Genomic DNA, 19,144 nt, shown 5'->3' with positions numbered 1-19,144 from the left:
CAGCTTTAAAAACAACTCCCAAGGTGGAAATCTAGGACAACGCTCCAACTCCGTATTCTTAGAAATGAGGGAAAGCACAACTTTTTGAAAACTCTAAGGCTCTGCCTCGGCGTCGATGGGAGGAACGCTTATTGACACTAAGAACAATGTTTGCCTCCAGAGTGTCCTGACTGCCAGTCCACACTCTCCTGGGACTTGGTAGTTTTACAGTCGGGAGTCGTCCGTAATGATCTTGGTCATCTGTCCATACAAATCTCTGTGTGCTCTCTGTTGTTCATTTGTATAATGTATTTTTCTCTGCGTGTGTTTGTGTGGTTTCATTACAAAATCAAACAGCCCTCATTAGAGGCTCTTAATGATAGTTATATTGTCATCAGCTTTTCTGCCCTTGCCATGTAAATTGGTATTGTTTTCAAATCGTTGCTGTGTAAACGCTAAACTTTTCTGAATCAAAAAAAAAAACTAAAACGCAAAAGTGAAGCATTTTCACTTGAAATGTTGTCGTGTAAATGGGGTCTGAATGCAGTCAAGCTGAGTGTTCCTGAGTGTGGAATGTTTCTGAGAACAGTCTATTCGAGGTACATTAAAAGAACAAAAGTTTTGTTCTTGAAGTATGCATAAACATTGCTAAATGTTGTTTTTATGGGACATATAGAAGTTTCCCCAACTGTTTCATTGACTCATAACTACAGCTCTGCAACAGTTTTACCTGTGTGTATGACATTGCACTTGTTGCCAAAGTCAGCCATCGTTTTTAAAGCCATATTACAAAAAAGTTGGCACATCTTCAAATCACAAGGTGTCATCTATTTCAGGGTGATATGTTGATTTACGAAAAAAAAGGACATTTAGCTCAGCTCCATGATCCTTGAAAGATACTTTAGTAATGCTGTATTTGGTGGGAAGTGCCAATCAATTATAATACATGTTTGACATTTTAGACAGAACTCAGTGAAATGCATAAAAATGGAACATTTGAACAATACTGATATTACTAGCTATTGTTAGAGTATTTCAAACCTACTTTTTACCTTCATTTACAATGTTAATATATGGGATGAAAGTTATGTGTTCAGTGATTTTTTTCCAACTCATAATTACTGTATAATTTTACAGAAATAAAAACAATCTGGAAGTGTTCATAACTGTTTGTTTTTCACAAAAAGGATTAACCATTCATATAACACTCTCTCAGATACCCTTGGAAACTGGAAAATAACCTTTTCTTTACAACGTCACCAGCTTTTAAAATAATAAATGACTAGATGTTTACAAAATGTCACACATTTCATGTCATGTATTGTCCAAAATTCCTAAATATTTTACATATTTTATCCACTCTGATTACTGACATCCTACAATAAAATGCCTTATTATTAGTAAGTTTTGCTCCTGACAAATATCTTTGCATGTGTGAATTTTTACCAGCACAGAAAATTAAAAATGTCTAAACATAGCTTACAATTGAAATTTTTTTAGTGATACACCTATACCACTTTTAAGGAGGATGCTTTGCACCCCTTCTGGTGGATCTGGATAAAATTCTCCTGCATCGGCGGCGCCAGGGCTTGGTGATGCCGTAGCTACCCCCGGCATGGCCACAGTGTCCCAAGGAATTCAGATTTTATTTAAAAAGTGGTTTATTTTGATTTTTTTACGTCTGAATATTATTAATATTTATATTTTACTAACAACTAGCGTAGTCTGATTCAGCCAATGGGTGCAGCGCATGCATTAACCTTTATCCTTACCAATCCCTGTCAACGTGAGCGCATTTTTTTTCTGAGACTGTTCCTGCTGATTAAGTTGCTTGTGATTTAGTTGCTGGTGTTGTTTGCACCATCCTTCTCTTCCTCTTGATATTTTGTCAAAATTTAATTCACAGTCTGTCTTACTTTTGTCATTCTCATTGATATTAAAGAATCTCCAAACTGCAGACATCGCTCGTGCTCTCTTCTACCTGCTGCTGACGTTGCCGATGGATGATGTCACGTGATACTCGCCGTGTTGTATTGGGGATATTTCAGATGTACGAGTACTCCGAGCAATATCAGAGCAGCCACCACGATACTAGTATGTGTATCGGTCCCCGATCCCTGACCGTCCAACATACCTACAGCCTGATCTCCTCTCAGCTGTAGTGTCCTATTTTTAGTATGGAAAGCTTGTTATTATCTGCAGACTGAGGCGTTTAATGGCCACACAGTGTCAGCATTGTATGTCTGATTTGTGGATTAACTCCAGTGTAGGGATTTAGCACCTATTTGCCCAGTACTCTTCAACAAAATCTCACATTTAAATTACAGTGACCTGGATTCAACACACACTTAAAGTGGATTTAACAAACACATTTGTATGAAATACCTCTATTCTGTATGCCCGGCTTACAACTTTGTTTCATGCTTATTACATAATGCAACTTTCATAACTTCCACAACAAAGCTGTGAGCTGAGCCGAGTGCAATGTCTGAGAGATTACTGCAGTGGGATTTTCACCAGTAAAAGGTGGTTGGATTTTACTGAAATAGTGCATTCTGACACACACCAATGGCGACAGCTGCCTTGTAAGGTGGCCACATTTTGCTGGGATGGATTGGGGTCCAGTGTCTTGCCCAAGAACCCTTGGACACAAACAGAAGACAGGGAGAGAAAGGGGATCGACCCTCCAACCTTGGGATTGGAAGACGATTCACTCCACACTTGGAGAACCAAATGTTCCAAATGCTCTGTTGCACACTCTGGTACACTTATTTGGAGCACTTACTGTGGAAGTTTTGGACGGCAGTGTTCCAGCACAGACGCACATTTGTACCTCGGTTCATATCCAATCCAGTGAACAAATCAAAGTTATCTACAGTAACTAGCTGGACTGCTATGCCTCTGCAGACAGATTCTTCTTCAAACAGTCATTCAACATCTACACAAAGGTGTATCTAGAGACATCAGGGAGGGAGGTAAAGATGTCACGCTTGTTGATTTTTTTTGGAAGATGACATTGTTTATCTTTTGCCATCGTCAACATTTATGTGAAATTGGACGTCCCTTTGCTTACATGGTTCTCGTCAATAGAGCTGGAAACCTGGAAATTCTCCAAACGCAGCGAGACATTCCAGCTAACCTTGAAGACATCTTTTTGTGAGTGAGGAAACGAGACTTCCTGGAGCTTTGCGAGTGGCCTGTATTTGAAACCATGACATTCTCAGTCTTAGATGAGAGGACTAACCACTACACCACTCCTTCGCCAACAAGCGGAGAACTACAGATAAACTTTGTCATTCTCAATAGCGCAACAAATCAAGTGAGATCAAGGCCACAGTGTGCATCTAAATACTAACATCTATTTTCTCCACCAAAGGTTCGCCAGGAACAAGTCACAAGACCATCAAAGTGCAAATACGAAGAGACAGACACACCAAGGAGCAGTTTGAGTCACCAGTTAGCCTCACTCTAATGTTTCTGGACTATTCAACTCTGCACAGAGAACAAGGAAGGCCCCAAACCCAAAACTGAGATTTTTTCACAACATCACCGCGCTAACCTCTTTTAAAAGACACACAGATATTTAAGAAGCAATTTCTTCGCTTGCCTCCATGGTGGCTATCGAGCATCTCAACCAGTTTGAAGTGCTGCAGTCATTTTGTCCAGCCTGGAGGTGGCACTGTCTGGATTTGCACTAGTCCAGCACTGCATAAGTGACATTGGTTGCCCTTGTTAAATATTTTAAGTAAATAGGTCATTTATCTCAGCACAGTCTGAAGCCTTTAATGGATTTCACTCTTATTTTCAGACCTGAGCCAATCGATTCTTTTTGTGACAGGTTCACAGGTTGAAGAAAGTGAGACTTAGTATAATGGACGTGTTGTCTGTGAGCCTCATCTGTCTTTCCACCTTAATTAAATGCCATCTGCTAAACTGCCAGCTTCAGTCCAAGAACACAAATATCAGTTTCAACCTCTGAGAGCAAATGAGCTTGCTGAGGAGCATGCGAATGAGCCTTACCTTCGAAATTCCCCCTCTTCTTCCAGCTCACGCAGCTTTTCCTTAACAGAAAACACCAGTCATTTATGTTGGCTGTTTCAGGATCCTCAGTGTGACTCAGGAGCAAGTGCGGCACACTTTGGCTCTTCCCGGTTTCCACTGGTAAAGCTCTGCACCTGATGAATCATGCATGCATGCCTCCTTGTGCCATTGTGTGAATCTCGCACGAGGGGGAGTCAACCTTGTCCTTGATCGCCAAGGTAACTTGATGAGGCTGCCTCAGCCCCACAGCGGCAGCCCCTCCCTCTCACGGGCACGTGCTACATTGGTGGAAACGCAACGGGAAGGTCAACGATTTCTTTTTTTTTGGTTTGTTCGTTGCACAAATAGACATTTTAAAGTGATGATGACAAGCACCTTGTCATGTTTTTGAAATAAAAATGACTCAAGACAAGTTTCACAGGAGGTAATGTCTGTGCATGCATGTGTGTGTTTGTGTACTTGTTGCATGCTGGGATTAAAACTGTAAGTGGGTTAAAAAAAAAAAAAAAAAGTGCTTTGAGTTCAAAGCATTACTATCGCAGTAAATCTAAATCTTCCTGTCAAATGGCTTTGCACACTTTTGTTGGCACTGAAATCAGAGTGCACAGGTGCGCTCTTTGTATGTCTTGTCGTGATTCCGTACCCGCTGAAACAGACATTTTTTCTGCCTGCCCAGCGGGGACATCAATGATGTGAAAAGCACAGTTGGATAGCGCGAATCACGGCTCTTTATTAGGTATTTTCACACACAATGCCACTCACATAAAGGCATTTACTTCACATCAATACAAGGTCACATATACAGATCTCATCTCCATCAACAATTACATTTGTGATTTATTCCATTTTTGTTACCATGGTGACACTTAAAGCAAAAAACACACACACACACACACACACACACACACACACACACACACACACACACACACACACACACACACACACACACACACACACACACACACACACACACACACACACACACACACACACACACACACACACACACACACACACACACACACACATAAATGGTATCTCAGTCTATGCTGCCAGGAACATTTACCAGATGAACAGTAGCCAGTTATCAAGAGAACGGCACAGATTTGTCATGAAAAAGGAAGTGAAAGAAAGAGTCAGATTTGACATTTCTGGGGTGTGTTCACACTCGGGGTGTTTGAAAGAGGTTTAAAAGTCTCGACTGTTCCCTCAGCGAGTTTGGCTGAGTGAGAATGAAGCCATTTGGTGTCTGATGATTCACAGACGCCGATGATACTATTCTGCAAGCAAGCTGCAGCCTGAGTGACGACAAGCGGGATGGTGAGGGAGACAAACTACAAACGGGAGGATTCAGGGGTACGACGAGACCATGAGTGAACAGAAGTACAACTTTCACCTCAGCTGGTGTGAAGGAAACGCTGAGCTCAGGTTACAGGACGACTCTGAGTGGACGAACTGAGCTTCTCTGGAGTTCAGGACTTTTAACAGCTTCTGCTCCCTTCCAATGAATCCAAATACCCACTGCGACAAAAGTAGCTTTACTGTTGAAGGCAAAGCTACTTTGTCAGTGTAATCGGCCTTGATCCCACTTGATTTGTCGCAGGTTTTAAACACTTTGAGATGCGTGACCTAGCCGCCGCTGCCGCCACCACGTCCACAGAAAAAGGGCTGGGGGGAAAAGATACAACGCAATTTGGTCTTTCTAAAAAGTAGCTGTATTTTGATTTTGATTCTTTTTGGCTGAAGCAAAGTGGTTTTGGAGAAGAGGGCAAGGTAGGGCAAGGGGTGAGAAGAAAAAGGAAGGACAATGGGGGGGCGGAGGTGTTCGAGGTAGGAGATAAGGGGAGGTAGAATCGTGGTGGTGGCTGGCAGCGGAGGCTCTGAAAGCATCAGGACGGCGGTGATGTGAGGGGTGTGGCGGCCTCGTCAAACGGTTGAGAACGAAGGTTACATACTAAGAATTTAAAGAACCAAGGAAACCAAGAAGGATGACATTAAAGGTGATGAATAAATATAATAAATGGAAATTTTGTATCTTAAATCAAAGAAAAGTCTCTTCTGAGCAGACAACAGTCACCGTGTGATACTACTGTGTGTTGCTCGCTGATAAATCTATGGGAGATAGTTAAAGGAGATAAACTTGTTCAGACGTACATCTCAGTAAAACACTAAAAGCTATGCAGCATTGTATCATCAGCGTATGTGGGTGAACCCCAGATCATTAGTGAGACCCCAATCAAGGGGGGTTAGGGGCTTCTCATCCTCCGACACTTGACACCCCTGCACAACAGTGCTCCTTATTTTCTACCTTTGGATTTTTGACTTGATATCAAACCAGTCACAATCTTCAGCCACTAATAGACAGGAGGTTTCTTCTACAGCAAAGCTACAGAGAGTAAAAAACACTCCAGCGTTCTCTTTTATTACGTACTATTTCAACACTTTGTTTGGAGTGTATTCAAAGGCAGCGTTGCCCCCCTGCTCCTATACAGTTTCAGGTGAGCAGGGTGGGAGTCTCACTTCCTTAAAGAGCTACAAACTTGGCAAGATTCAACAGAAAAGAGGAATACAGTGGACGTGCCGTCTCAAAGAATATTAGTGTTTGAATGGAGAAGATGAAACCAGCACTACTGTACAACCCACAGTGCGTGTGCACAACGAGCAGGCGAGATTGGGCAGGATTTCATCAAAAGGGGTCGAGTGGAGTGGGACTGAATTGGGTGATGAGATTGCCATGGCAACGAGGACCTCCGCGGTGTGGAGCATGAGGGGAATGTAGGAGGGAGTCTCAAACCGAAGTGGTCTAAAGTGGAGGGAATCGCTCTTCACGTTTGTTTTTTTTCCCTCCCTTCTTCAACTTCTTACGGTTTTAGGAGATTCTCATGGCCGTGGTCCAAGCTCTCACACTAATGAACTCTTCACACACTCGCACGCACGCAATCGCAACTCACACTATAACAGTTATATAACGAAGCAGACAACCGAAGTGAATACGACGAACTTCCGTTGGCGTCTGCGAGCCAAAATGAACACGAACGTTGAGAAAATAATGTTCCCTGATGGTAGTGATGCACAAAGAAAATGTAAACAAACATTAAATGGAATTTAAAGAATAAAGACTTAACATCGAACTCCAAACAGACGTTGCAAGGAATCACATTTTCAAACTACACTCACTGCATTCTTAGTTTTAAATACATCTTCATACACGTAATAAATTAAAGTGGACCTTTTATGTTTTCCCATTCACGCTGCAGGCTGCTGTAATCACTGCTTTATGTCGTCTCGTGACAGGTTTACGTCTTATGGGCTTCTTACACAATGAGGCTGGTGTCAAATTACAAAGAACTCTGACTTTTAGTGCCAGTCACAGCACAAAACCATTATGGAAGCTTTCGAATTAAGAGAAGGTGAGCTTTGGAAAAAAAAAGGTGTGTTTGGGGGTGGGGGGCGCAAAGCCAGTGAGCTGGTGATAAATTACAAACACTTGGCTCTAACTTTTTGCGTCAGCTATGCCATTGAGTGTGAAAACATATGAAAGCTGGCCGATCAGAAGAAAGTGAGTTTTCAAAAACAGTAGAACACAGTAGAATTTCGAAAAAAAAAGAAGAAAAGAGGCTGGTGTCAAATTACAAAGCATTCATTGCTTACTTTTAAACACCAGATGGTAACTGGCCGTTCAGAACAAAGTGCGCTTTCATAAAGGTGAACCAGAGGGTGTTTAATAAGATAAATCTTTGAATAAATAGTAATCATGAATCAGTTTCACAATGTGAAGAACATCAACATAAAAGGTCCTCTTTAAATTCTAGATACTGTACATTATTCCTTCGATTCCCTCGTTAAGAAGAGTGACCTTTAGGTTATGACATAAACCATCAGTAGTGCAGTATAGAGGCGTGTGCGCTCATCATGTTTCATGTTCGGGGTAAAGTTGAAACCAATTCCAGCAAAACCACATCGTCGGAAAGACGGGAGGCAACACATCGAGAGGTCCTGGAAGAGAAAGAAAACACAGTGAAACTGTGACAAGGAACATTACAGATCACTGGGATGGAGGTTTAACTTTTAGAGAAATTTTTAACGTCATCAATGCAGCAGGGACTGAAGATTGAAAAATGCGTATTTGGGCATTTCAGCCGCTTCAGTTTCTTTCCTGGAGCTGATAAATATTCGAGCCTGAATGCCACTTGTGTCACCTCAGGCAGCTTGGTGGCAGGTTTCCCCCCGCACATACGTTCAACATGCAGAAATGGAACAGTGTGGAGGGTTTTTTACTGAAAGAAATACATGTATATACAAACACATGTGCCAAAAGGTCTCTGGTTTATATATGGAGAACCCAACATGATGAATTCATCAAAGTATAGAGCTGCTTTTGAATGAATTCGATTGGACTCATTATGTTTAATTCAATTTTCCACCATAAACATTTGAAGCAGAGCGGCTGCATTTAAACCGACGTTAACTTAGCAGTGGTCCTTCAGGGGGAAAAAAGAAGGGTTTTGTTCTGGAGGGTGTGTGTGTGTGTGTGTGTGTGTGTGTGTGTGTGTGTGTGTGTGTGTGTGTGTGTGTGTGTGTGTGTGTGTGTCAACGTTGTTCAGCAACCAGTTGTTGACGACAAGTTTCTAACTGTTGCTCGTGCATATAGACTTAAACATTGGTATTAAGCAAAATGTGAGCTGAAGAGGAAAAAATAAGGGAAACTGGCAGCCTGCGAGACACATGCCTCCCACGTACTCATTCTGTGCAAACCGCAATCCAATTTCCAAAAACGTGATGAAAGAAAGTTCATCCTTTGACAACATTTGAATCAATAATTGTAATTAATGTGAAACTGGATGCACTCTGAGGTGAAATATTCCCAATAAAGTTATTTTACAAACATAAAGTTACAGATGTACATTAAAGCTGGAGCCAATTAAATGTTGTATTGACAAAAAGTAGCACCCATCCTGTCAAGTATCAGCAACTCCACAAGTACCGGGCGATGCTGAGCTGTCATGTGCTCATCCACCACTAGTTGGAGCTACTGAGCCCAACAGTACAGCATGGAATGGTCGAGTCTACGCAACAGTTTAACAGAATGTTCACGTAGGCCTCGTTGACAGGTCAGTGTTATAAAGAGAAAACGGTGCTCGGAGTCACAGAAAACATAACTTTTTGAAAATGGCTCCCAAGGCGGAACTTTTTAAAAATGCTCCAACATCGTGTAGACGGGGGGGAACACAACTTTTTGGAAACACTGCTACTGCGCAGGCGCACCACGGCTGAACTAAAATGTTCTTCTGCCTTAATGTGAACTGTTTTTTTTAACACTTTTCAGACGAGACGACTCGTCTTCACTAAAATTTCATCGAATTAAGAGAGAAATTAATTTGGAGGGATGATGGCTTAGAGAAGGACTGAGAGAGTTGGCTGGATCAGGCCTACTACATCATAGGTAATTGGTTAAGAACCCGGTATGGAAACCGGGGGCCCCAGGTCTGGAAGAGAGCCAATCAGAGAGAGAGTAGATTGGGTCATGCCTTACATCATCGGTACCCAGCCTGTGGTCAGGACCCCCTGGAGAAGAATCTCAGAAATCAAAAGGAGGCCCTGAGAATCTGAGGAAAATCAGAATAAGCCACTGTCTGGGTACCTGCCCACTGTATTTGTTTTGAAGGGTCCTGTTTCTGATTGTTGGAGAGAGTGCGTACAGGAGTTTGGTCATGGGCTTCTCGCAAACGCTTTGGGGAATCTTCTCTCAGAAAGACGTCTGCCGGAATCTCCAAAAAAGTAAGACATGGAGCAAACACAGATCATTTCCCATCAAAGCCACCACACACATTACTGTAGTTGTCGCCTTTCAACTGTGGGAGAACGTGAAGCAATCTGAGAGAAACTGAACCCGCTCTAAGTTTAACGAGGCGCTGGAACCTCAGGCTTTTAAAAAGTCACAGGGATTCCATTAAAGCGTGGTATCTGAAGCCACATATCATGCTGGAGGTACACCGTGTGGAGCATTAATTCACTCCAACTCATTCAACCTTTATTTGAGCAGGTAAGCCACTAAGAACAAACGTATTTACAAATGGCACGATGGCGTCTTGCCCATGAACCCAGAACAAAGCCTGCGGCAGACAGACGTTTACTCACAGACGCCACACGAGTTCCTGAACTTTGGATCGGAGCGACAGACTTGCCAGAATGTGCAGCTTTTGGAACACAATCGAGCTGTATTTGTTAAAGAGAGATTTATTTGGACTAACCTGTGAAAAAGCACAAACGGCTCAGTTATCTATCCTTTAAAATAAACCGTTGAGGTGCAACATATGTGTCATCATATGTGTGATGTGTGGCTAGAGCCAACACTCTCGGCATTCTGTATACACTTTTACTACATCATGTTAGTATTCAGGTTGTATTTCAGGCTCTTGCATCAGTTGAAATGCTGTGTGGGTTTATTATGCTGTGAATTGCTGCTCGGTTTGAGGGTTTGTCTTATCACTGTAATTAAACCAGTGACTTCTCCAAAGCGCCCCCTGTCTTTCACCAATTGTTAGCTCCGCCTCCAGTGTTCTGCCACTTTAACATATATGTGGGGGTCAGGGGGAGGCCTTTTCCAGCATTTTTCCTTTGAAGTTTTGAAACTAATGCTCTGTTTGCAAGAGGTTTTAAGTGAAAACACAAAACCTCGGTTTCATTTTGGGTGCTCGTTTACATCACAATGGTGCTGGTGGCCACTGAAATGCAGCTTTTTTGAAAATGCTCCAACTCCCATCTCCATGGAAACGAGGGAAAATGTGACTTTCTGAGAATGCTGGGGGTCCATCTCTGTGTCGACAGCAGAAAAGCTGCTACTGCACATGCGCAGATTGGGTAGAGGTGTGACTCAGAACACAACTAAAAGCACTCACTAGTGGCCCTACATGCTAACTACACCGATTTCCCGCATAAACAGACATACTTTTCAAAATATTACAGCGTAAACACAAAACTTTTCGGAAACGAAAATGCAAAAACTAAAATAACAATACAAGCTTTACAACAAAACCACAAGTGTTTAACAGCTACTAATTCCTACAAGACTAACAAGCATGACAATTAAAAAAAAATAATAATAAAATCTTTTCTTTTCTTTCTTTTTTTTTTTTTTTATCGTGACGAGTCCAAAGAGTTGTTAACATTATCTTATGATGTGAGAGACAACAGGAAGTCCGCCTGGAATGTGTGTGCTATGAGGTGGAGGGGCCGCTTTATGGATTCACTGAGGTGTGAAAGACATAGGAGAAAAACCCAATCATTTCAATCAGAGGTGTTTCGACACTTTGAAAACATGTGCAGAGTGCAGTGCTCACCAGCTTTACTCCCAGAAGTACCGCAGATACCAAATAGTTTCGTTCTTCAGCTGAGGGCCGAACAGAGGGTTCGCCTGGGCCAGGATGGCTATCAACCAGCTGTGTGGAGACAGAGCGGAGAAAAGACAGGGTCAACACGGCGATCCGATGCACGAGCATGCAGACACAGTCAGACAGCTTGGCTTTCATCTTTTATACGTCAAAACTAACGTTTCTGTCTGAACTAAGCTTTTCAAACAGCCTCCAGCTGTTATTACTTTGGATTACCTTCTGAAGCCTTTAATGTAAGCTGATCAGTTGCAGGCTCTTATTTAGAGTCACAAAGACACGGAGTAAATTCACAGGTGCATTAAGAGATAATCTAATCATCATCACATATTTGAAGTGAGAAAACAAACATTTCTTGCAGATGCAGCCACTGATCACACACACTGATAATTACATATTAGCATTAAGACAACATTAAAGAGACTCTATTCTCGATTCCAGGGCCAAAGCCTTCGCCAACTAGAACTCGGGTTTTGACTTGAGGTGAATCTATTGATCACAAACTTGGTTAGAAATGAACAATTAAGTCAGTGCCGCAGAATTTCTTAAGATTTTTAAAATGTTCATATTAATCTTTTAAAGTACGAGAAAGTGCAGCACTGACAAATGCATTCTTCATGTGCAAACAGTCAGAATTCCCATTGAGGTTTTAAGTTTTTCTTTCCAAGGCATCTGTGGCTTGGCTGGTAGAGTGATTATCTCACAATCAGAAGGTTGCGGGTTCAATTCCCCATCTCCCCCTGTCAATATGTAAAAGTGTCTTTGAGCAAAACACTGAACCCCAAACTGTTCCCACTGGATTGAGCCCCTTGCATGGCAGCTGCCTGGATTGGTCCAAGACATTTCCTCTGGGATTAATAATGCATTTCTGTTCATTTTCTTCCCTTCAAACTGCATCTTTTTCAGTGCTGACAGAGCAGCAACATGTGGTGAGTTGGTCAACACGGGAGGCGTTTGAGTCATCTACACACTCACTTCAGCACCATTAAAGATACAAACAACAAAAAAACTTAAACTTCATTCATTCATTTACTGGATTTTCATATTTTGTTTCAAACAAATCTATACATGGATACAATAAAACAGTGTCTCACAAACCAAACAGAACAGCGTTTACAGTGATCTATTGGTAAATGGTCTTCACTTATATAGCGCTTTTCAACTGTGTGAGCAACCCCAAAGCGCTTTACATCGTTAATCACATTCACCCATTCACCCGTTCACCCGTTCACCCGTTCACCCGTTCACCCGTTCACCCGTTCACCCGTTCACCCGTTCACCTACCAATAGAGGCTGGAGCCATGCAAGGCACTGTCACTCCATTGGGAGCAATTTGGGGTTCAGTATCTTGCTCAAGGAAACTTTGGCATGTGGACATGGGAATTGACACTGCAACCGTTCGATTGGAAAACAACTGCTCTTCCAACCGTGCCATTTTAAGAAAACAAATTGAGAAAGGCGGAAAACAAGAGCAGTGATTCTTTATTACTGGTTGTATGAATTTGTGGAATAAATGTTGACAGTTTGAAGGTCTGTTGCAGATGATTCCAGTTATTTGCAGCAGAAAACTGAAAAGAGGAGCGACCATGGGTATGACCAGACTGATGAATCTACTGGAAGGTAGTCTGCGGTTTGTGCTGTGAATATTGAGAAGGGACTGTAGATAAGGAGGAGTTTGGATATGAAATGAAAGCAGGGAGTTTGTCAGTTTGTTAGGGAATCCAGGCAACGGTGGAGAGACTGAATGGAGCTCGGGTCACGAAGCGAACAGCAGCATGGGAAATAACATCCAGCTTGTGAAGGAGAGATGTTGAGGCAGATTTGTAGATTACATCGCCATAATCCAAGATCGGGAGAACTGTCATTTTAACCAGACGTTGTTTGGCAAAGTGTGTCAAGGAGGATTTGTTGCAGTAAAGAAAAGCATTGAGGGATTTGATCTTTGTGAGCAGAACTTTTATGTGGGTTTAATGTGAGTTTACTGTCACGCCGGGGGATGCATAGATACTGACACCAGTATGAGGTCTGATAGTGCACGGAGTATTGATACTCCTAAAGGAGGGAATATGAATAGGACGGCGTATTCATACTCTTTTACATATAGAGTATAAATTAGACTTAATGGCATTTGATAAGTACTCGTATCAGTACTCGGTATCGACAAGTAGCTAAAGGTTGGTACTGGTACTTGTTTAGGGACCGAGCAGAAAGGCTGAGGCCTCTTGTCCTTTAAAAAAGTGGTATCAGTGCAACCAGATACTATGATACTTTTAGCATTCTATGGACTCTTTGAGAGGGAAATCTACATGTGGTGTATTCCTGCTGAAAACCTTTATCTGTATGAACTCAAAAAAAAATTTACCTTTAAATTTAATCAAAGGACATCCAATTTGGATAAGTTTGGATTATAAAGTTTTAAGAATATGAGTCTAGTAAATCATTCATCTATATTCTGACTGTCGATACAAGTCAGTCTCTTTACCAGCATCATGCAGGATGACCCTTATTGCGCCATTCAAGCCCGTCAACACTCACATAAAGGAGTTGGAGCTCCCTCTAGTGACTGAAGGTTCATCCTGCATGCAAATGTGATTATTACAAGGCCTGCAGGCCACGTGCTCTTATTGGTTCTTCATGGGCTGTGAATGGTCATTCAAAATTTATCCACCAAATATAAATCAGGGAACATGTATGTGGATGTGAATATCCCCTTATTTACCTTCTATGCCCTTTAAATCAGACAAAACATTTGAAGTAATACAAGAAGTGACTGAAGCAGAGCAGCACAAGGAGCTTATCAATGTCAAACACTGCTCCAGGAGCTTCTATTCTTTTATATCAGACATGCTGACGCTGCTGTTTTCTAATCAAACCACCAGTCTGGTGTTTTCCCCGAGTGGCCTTGAGCATGTGAATGCTGCTGCTTTAGGCTGAAAGCTATCTTGTTTCAGAGCACTGGGATCCTCCTTCGTGCCTTCACCGTCGTGGGCCTTGGCTCGATGAAGGTCAGTCAGACGTACGCATCTGCTGCAAGATCTCATCAGCGCTTTCTGTGATTATTCCCATTTCCTATACGGACAAAAATCTGAGGTACTGATATGTAGTGAGCAACATTTCTTTGCTGTGCCTTTGGTCAAATATGAGGTAAACCGACTAAGATTTATAAATCTTTTGATGTAGTAGTAGTAGTAGTAATAGTTTGAAGCCTTGTGTACTAAAGAATTACGAAACATGTTATTTGTGTCAGCACCACACTGAATATTATTGTTTGTTTTTTTTCAGAAGTACCAACACGGTGAAATGATAAGAATTGGTAATTTTATGGTTCATTTTCTATACTTTATTTACACAATAGTAAGAATAGAATACAGAATTACAAGTAATAAAACCTGACTGTGCAGGAGAGGAAAGAAGCCCAAGGAGCTTTTATGAAACCCTAACTAACAAAGGGGTTAATGAAAACAGTCACAACAGATCAACTTAATCTATTTTATTTAAATCACATGAATAAGAAAGGCCAAAGAGTAAAGCTGCTTAAATGATTTGTCCAGACAGTTTCATTGGATGAAGAGTTGGTGCGTGGAGGTCCGACAAAGTGATAACTGAGTGAGTTTTAAGGGAAAACTCATCGTTTTTACATTTTCATTTCAGAAATGCTGCATGTTTCCACAGAAACGACAGAAATGCTGAAAATTATGTAGTTGACATGTTAGGCCACTAGAGAGCGCTGTTGTTTGCATTAAAACCACAGGTGCACGTGAGCATTGTTGATGTTAATATCCTATAAATATTAACAATGGCGAGTATACATAGATTTGTATAAACAGATGATGAAGTTTGTTATCTAACTATAAAAACAACTATAAAACAAGTTCCAGGAGAAAATAGTCAGAGAGTCGTGGCACTCTGCGGGCCGCCATTGTTGTTATTGTAAATCTACTTGCGCATGTGCAGAAGAACCATTTGCTACGGTCGTGACGCAGTACACCAGCAATTCAGAAAAGTTGCGTTTTCACTTGTTTCCATGGAGACGAAGTCAGAGTTTTCAATAAGTTTCACCTCAAGAGCCGTTCTCAAAAAACTGTGTTTCCGTTCAGTTTTTAGTGACTCTGAACACTGTTGTCATGTAAATAGACGCCCAAAACTCAACAAAAGTTTTGTGCATTCAATTGAAAATATTGTGCAAACGGGGCCTGCAAGTCTTTTGGGTTTCCTGTTGGAGTGAATGGCTGAAGAGAAGGAACTTGTTGTGAAATGTGTCTGGGAGGTCTTGTTTATTATAGAGTATTAATGGATAAAATAGGCATTTTTTTTACTTTCTATACAGAGGTGCAGTTGGAATATGAGATCATTCTTAAAAATGTTACTTGAACGAGGATTATTTCATTAACTCGAAAATGTTGGTACACTGTGTTAAATGTGCTTGTTACTTATCTAGGCGATAAATAAACTTTTCTTTTGAAGATGTTTGGCCGATCAAGTTATATTAAGAAATATAAATATAGCAGTGCAAACCAATTGGGACCAAAAGTGCAAGCAAAATGTTGCAAGGTAAAAACAGAATTAAATGATTTTCAAATCCAACAAACCTCATTTCATTTCTAATATAATATAAACAGCATATCAGATCTGGAAAGTCTCATTGATGCTGCAAAGTAATATGAGGTTTGAAAGAAACATTTGCTCTAATTAAAACATCTCTCTCAGGTGAGGGCTCCATATTTCAGCTGAATGGCCCTGCCTGCTACTTCATTAGATACTTGGAAAAAAACTATGGCTATTTGGTATAGGTACTCTTCCTTTAAAAAAATAAAAATAAAAATGGTATCAGTGCACCTCTTAAAAACACTGTCTCTTTTAAGGTGTTACTATATGTTTGTAACTAGTTATGGGGTGAAAACGAGCTTAACGCGAAGAATTGTACTTACAACAAATAGCAGCAGATGGCTGTGAGGATGAGACTGGTCACGATCACGCTGTTCAAGAAAAGAGAAGAGTCAGTCACACAGAGCTCCATGACTTCCTCCAACAAGTTCACACGACACATTGTGCTGTTTTACCATTAAAACTTTACAATCACCTCATCTGCAGGATAACTGGAAACTTCAATTGCTGTAATTAGAATCTTGAATGAAGTGTGTATTGTTTAAAATGCTACCCAAGTGTTTTCACAAAATCGATAACTCAAAAATAGCGTAGAATAAAAAGTAAATCGACACAGACATTTGAAAGGTTTAAAAAAAAATAATCTAAATTGCAATCATTTATTATAACTCCACAAGTGATTGCATGAGTACTTTAAGAGAAAATTACTTAAATATTTTAATTTCCCTATCAATTATGTTTTGTCATTTTCAGAGTTTTGCTTTTTAAGAGCATTTCTACTTTTTCAGTGCTTTTTTTACTTTTTCCGTTTTGATGTAATATGAGTAATAAAACATGATCCATTTTCAACCTAAAATGTTGTATTTGGACTCAAATCTCCCTAGTGTGCAGGCATGTGAGCCGGTAGGGCTCCATTTCATGTGCCAAATATGTTTACATGCAGAGCATGTAAACATACACGATACTGCCAAAAGTATTTGGACGGCTTTCCACCAGGTTTAGAACTGTGTTTATGGAAATTTTGGAGCATTTGTGAGGTCAGGCACAAGCAGGTCTGGCTCGGTCTCTACTCTAATTCATCCCAAAGGTGAAGCTGAGTTGCTGTTGTTCCCAGTCACTACCACTTTGATTACGTACTACTGACTGTCCAATTTGGGATATCTGGGAGCAAGAAATTTTCCCGAATGGACTTACTGTACAGATGGCAACCTATCACTGTAATTCACTGAGCTCCTGACACATACTGTAGACACATTCTTTCACCAATGCATGCCTACGTGCTTGATTTTATACATATGAATTCTACGTGAGATAGCTGAGCAAATACTTTTGGCAATATAATGTATATGATAGTGTTTCTTGTGCATATCTCGATACAGTTACGATATATTGTGAAGTTTGAACTGTCAGCATATATATATATATATATATATATGTTGCATTTTGTCCAAAAGAGATGTGATAAAGAAAATTGATTGGATTTTACCGGGAAACGTGTGGAAATTTCCCGGGAAATTCCACGCGTTCCATTCCAAAACAAGGCAGCCAACGTAACGAGCGCTGTGACGTCACTGACTGCACCTGCACAGCGTAACGTAAAGCCTATACAGACACAAGCTTTCAGCTTAATAAAACTGCTTTTCACGAAACACAAGTGAATAAATAACACGAGATCCCACAACAGGCGCCGTTGTGCTTCCCTCTGCTCGTGTCCGCTGGTTTATTTGACCTTTTTGGTGTCGGAGTGAAGCGATGGATGGATGTTTTCCTCGGATGACGCAGGGCCTCCATCACACGAGCAGCACTCAACAAAACGAATTACAGCGACTAAACAACCACTCTAATACCAAATGAAACAACCACGTGTCCAGATTTAAATGCTGTTAGAAATAAAAAATGGAAATATGACCCTGAAATACATCGTTTAATTGCGATCAATTAACGGCGTCTGCCTCCTCCACCTACCCCCGGTTGGGTCCTTTGGGCACTAAGAACGGAGCCACCACCCCCACCAGCGCCCACAGCGTGGTGAAGCAGATCATGGGCAGGGCGAGGCTGTGAGACACCATGGCTCCGGTCCGCACCAGCACCGCACACAACGAAGAATTTAGGTCCGGTTCGTCCTCTCAGAAATAGAGCGCATCAATGGCCGCTAAGCCAGACCGTCCTCCCCGCTATGTTCCCGCCCAGATTGGCTTGGTGCGGTCTGTCATTGGTCTATTACTACGAAACAGCGGCGTCTGATTGGTGGAGCCAACTGTCTCTCACTGTAAGACCGTCAGTGATCAGACGGAGCATTTGTGCCAAATAATAATAATAATAATCGTATTATTATTATTATTATTATTATTATTATTATTATTATTATTATTATTATTATTATTATTATTATTATTATTAATAATAATTATTATTATTATTATTATTATTCATTCATTCATTCATTCCAGATGTATCTACCCCTCCCATCATTTGCTGTACCAGTTGAAACAAAAAAGTGCAATCCAAATCTTTTGCAATTGAAAAGTAATTAAACGTTTGTTTTATTTTTTTTTTATTCAAAAATTTTAATTTACCTGCAAAAGCTGCGTTAACATGCCTCATCCATGGCTTTGAGGCAGCAGCGTCTGATTGGTGGAGCCAGCTGTCTCACTGTAAGACCGTCAGTGATTGGACAGAGGATTACTGACAAATAATAATTATAATAATAATAATTTATATTTTTTTATCCTCATATATATCTGTATTTGAAAATTAAAAACAAGATAAACATGTTAATTTCCTCAAGACTTAGTGAAAGCTACAGGGAGCCACGACAGAGAAGCTAAAGAGCCACATGTGGCTCTAGGACAGCGGCATTCATTGAAAGTTCACAGTCAGCTCTGAATGAAACATCTGAGCATCGTTAATAAGGAAAACTGTACTTGGTAAAACATGCTGAGAAAATACATCAGGTTCAACGTTTATTGATAAAAATCAAATGTTCATGTTGATTGTGTGAAAAAGGTTTCTGCTGCAGAGCTGGAAATGTTACTTAAAGAACCATCAACAATCATGGTGAGAGTTTATCTGGAATTGGTGTGTGTGTGTGTGTTGTTTGTGTATGTGTGTGTGTGTGTGTGTGTGTG

General features: G+C 40.9%; 1 protein-coding gene across 1 annotated transcript; it reads right to left on the bottom strand.

Annotated features, from left to right (window-relative positions):
- Positions 1-4,724: 4,724 nt before the first annotated feature.
- atpv0e2 (ATPase H+ transporting V0 subunit e2) lies at positions 4,725-18,192 on the bottom strand. The gene is made up of 4 exons (XM_080463691.1): positions 17,982-18,192; positions 16,340-16,387; positions 11,364-11,462; positions 4,725-8,019 (listed from the first exon to the last, which is right to left on the bottom strand). The coding sequence occupies exons 1-3, from the start codon at positions 18,083-18,085 to the stop codon at positions 11,369-11,371; spliced, it is 246 nt and encodes an 81-aa protein (XP_080319817.1). The 5' UTR covers positions 18,086-18,192; the 3' UTR covers positions 4,725-8,019; positions 11,364-11,368.
- Positions 18,193-19,144: the final 952 nt, after the last annotated feature.

Source organism: Lipophrys pholis (assembly GCF_963383615.2).
Source record: "Lipophrys pholis genome assembly, chromosome: 5".
NCBI classification, from domain to species: domain Eukaryota; kingdom Metazoa; phylum Chordata; class Actinopteri; order Blenniiformes; family Blenniidae; genus Lipophrys; species Lipophrys pholis.
Note: the sequence above shows the minus strand (reverse complement) of the source record. Positions and strands in the feature narration are given on the sequence as shown.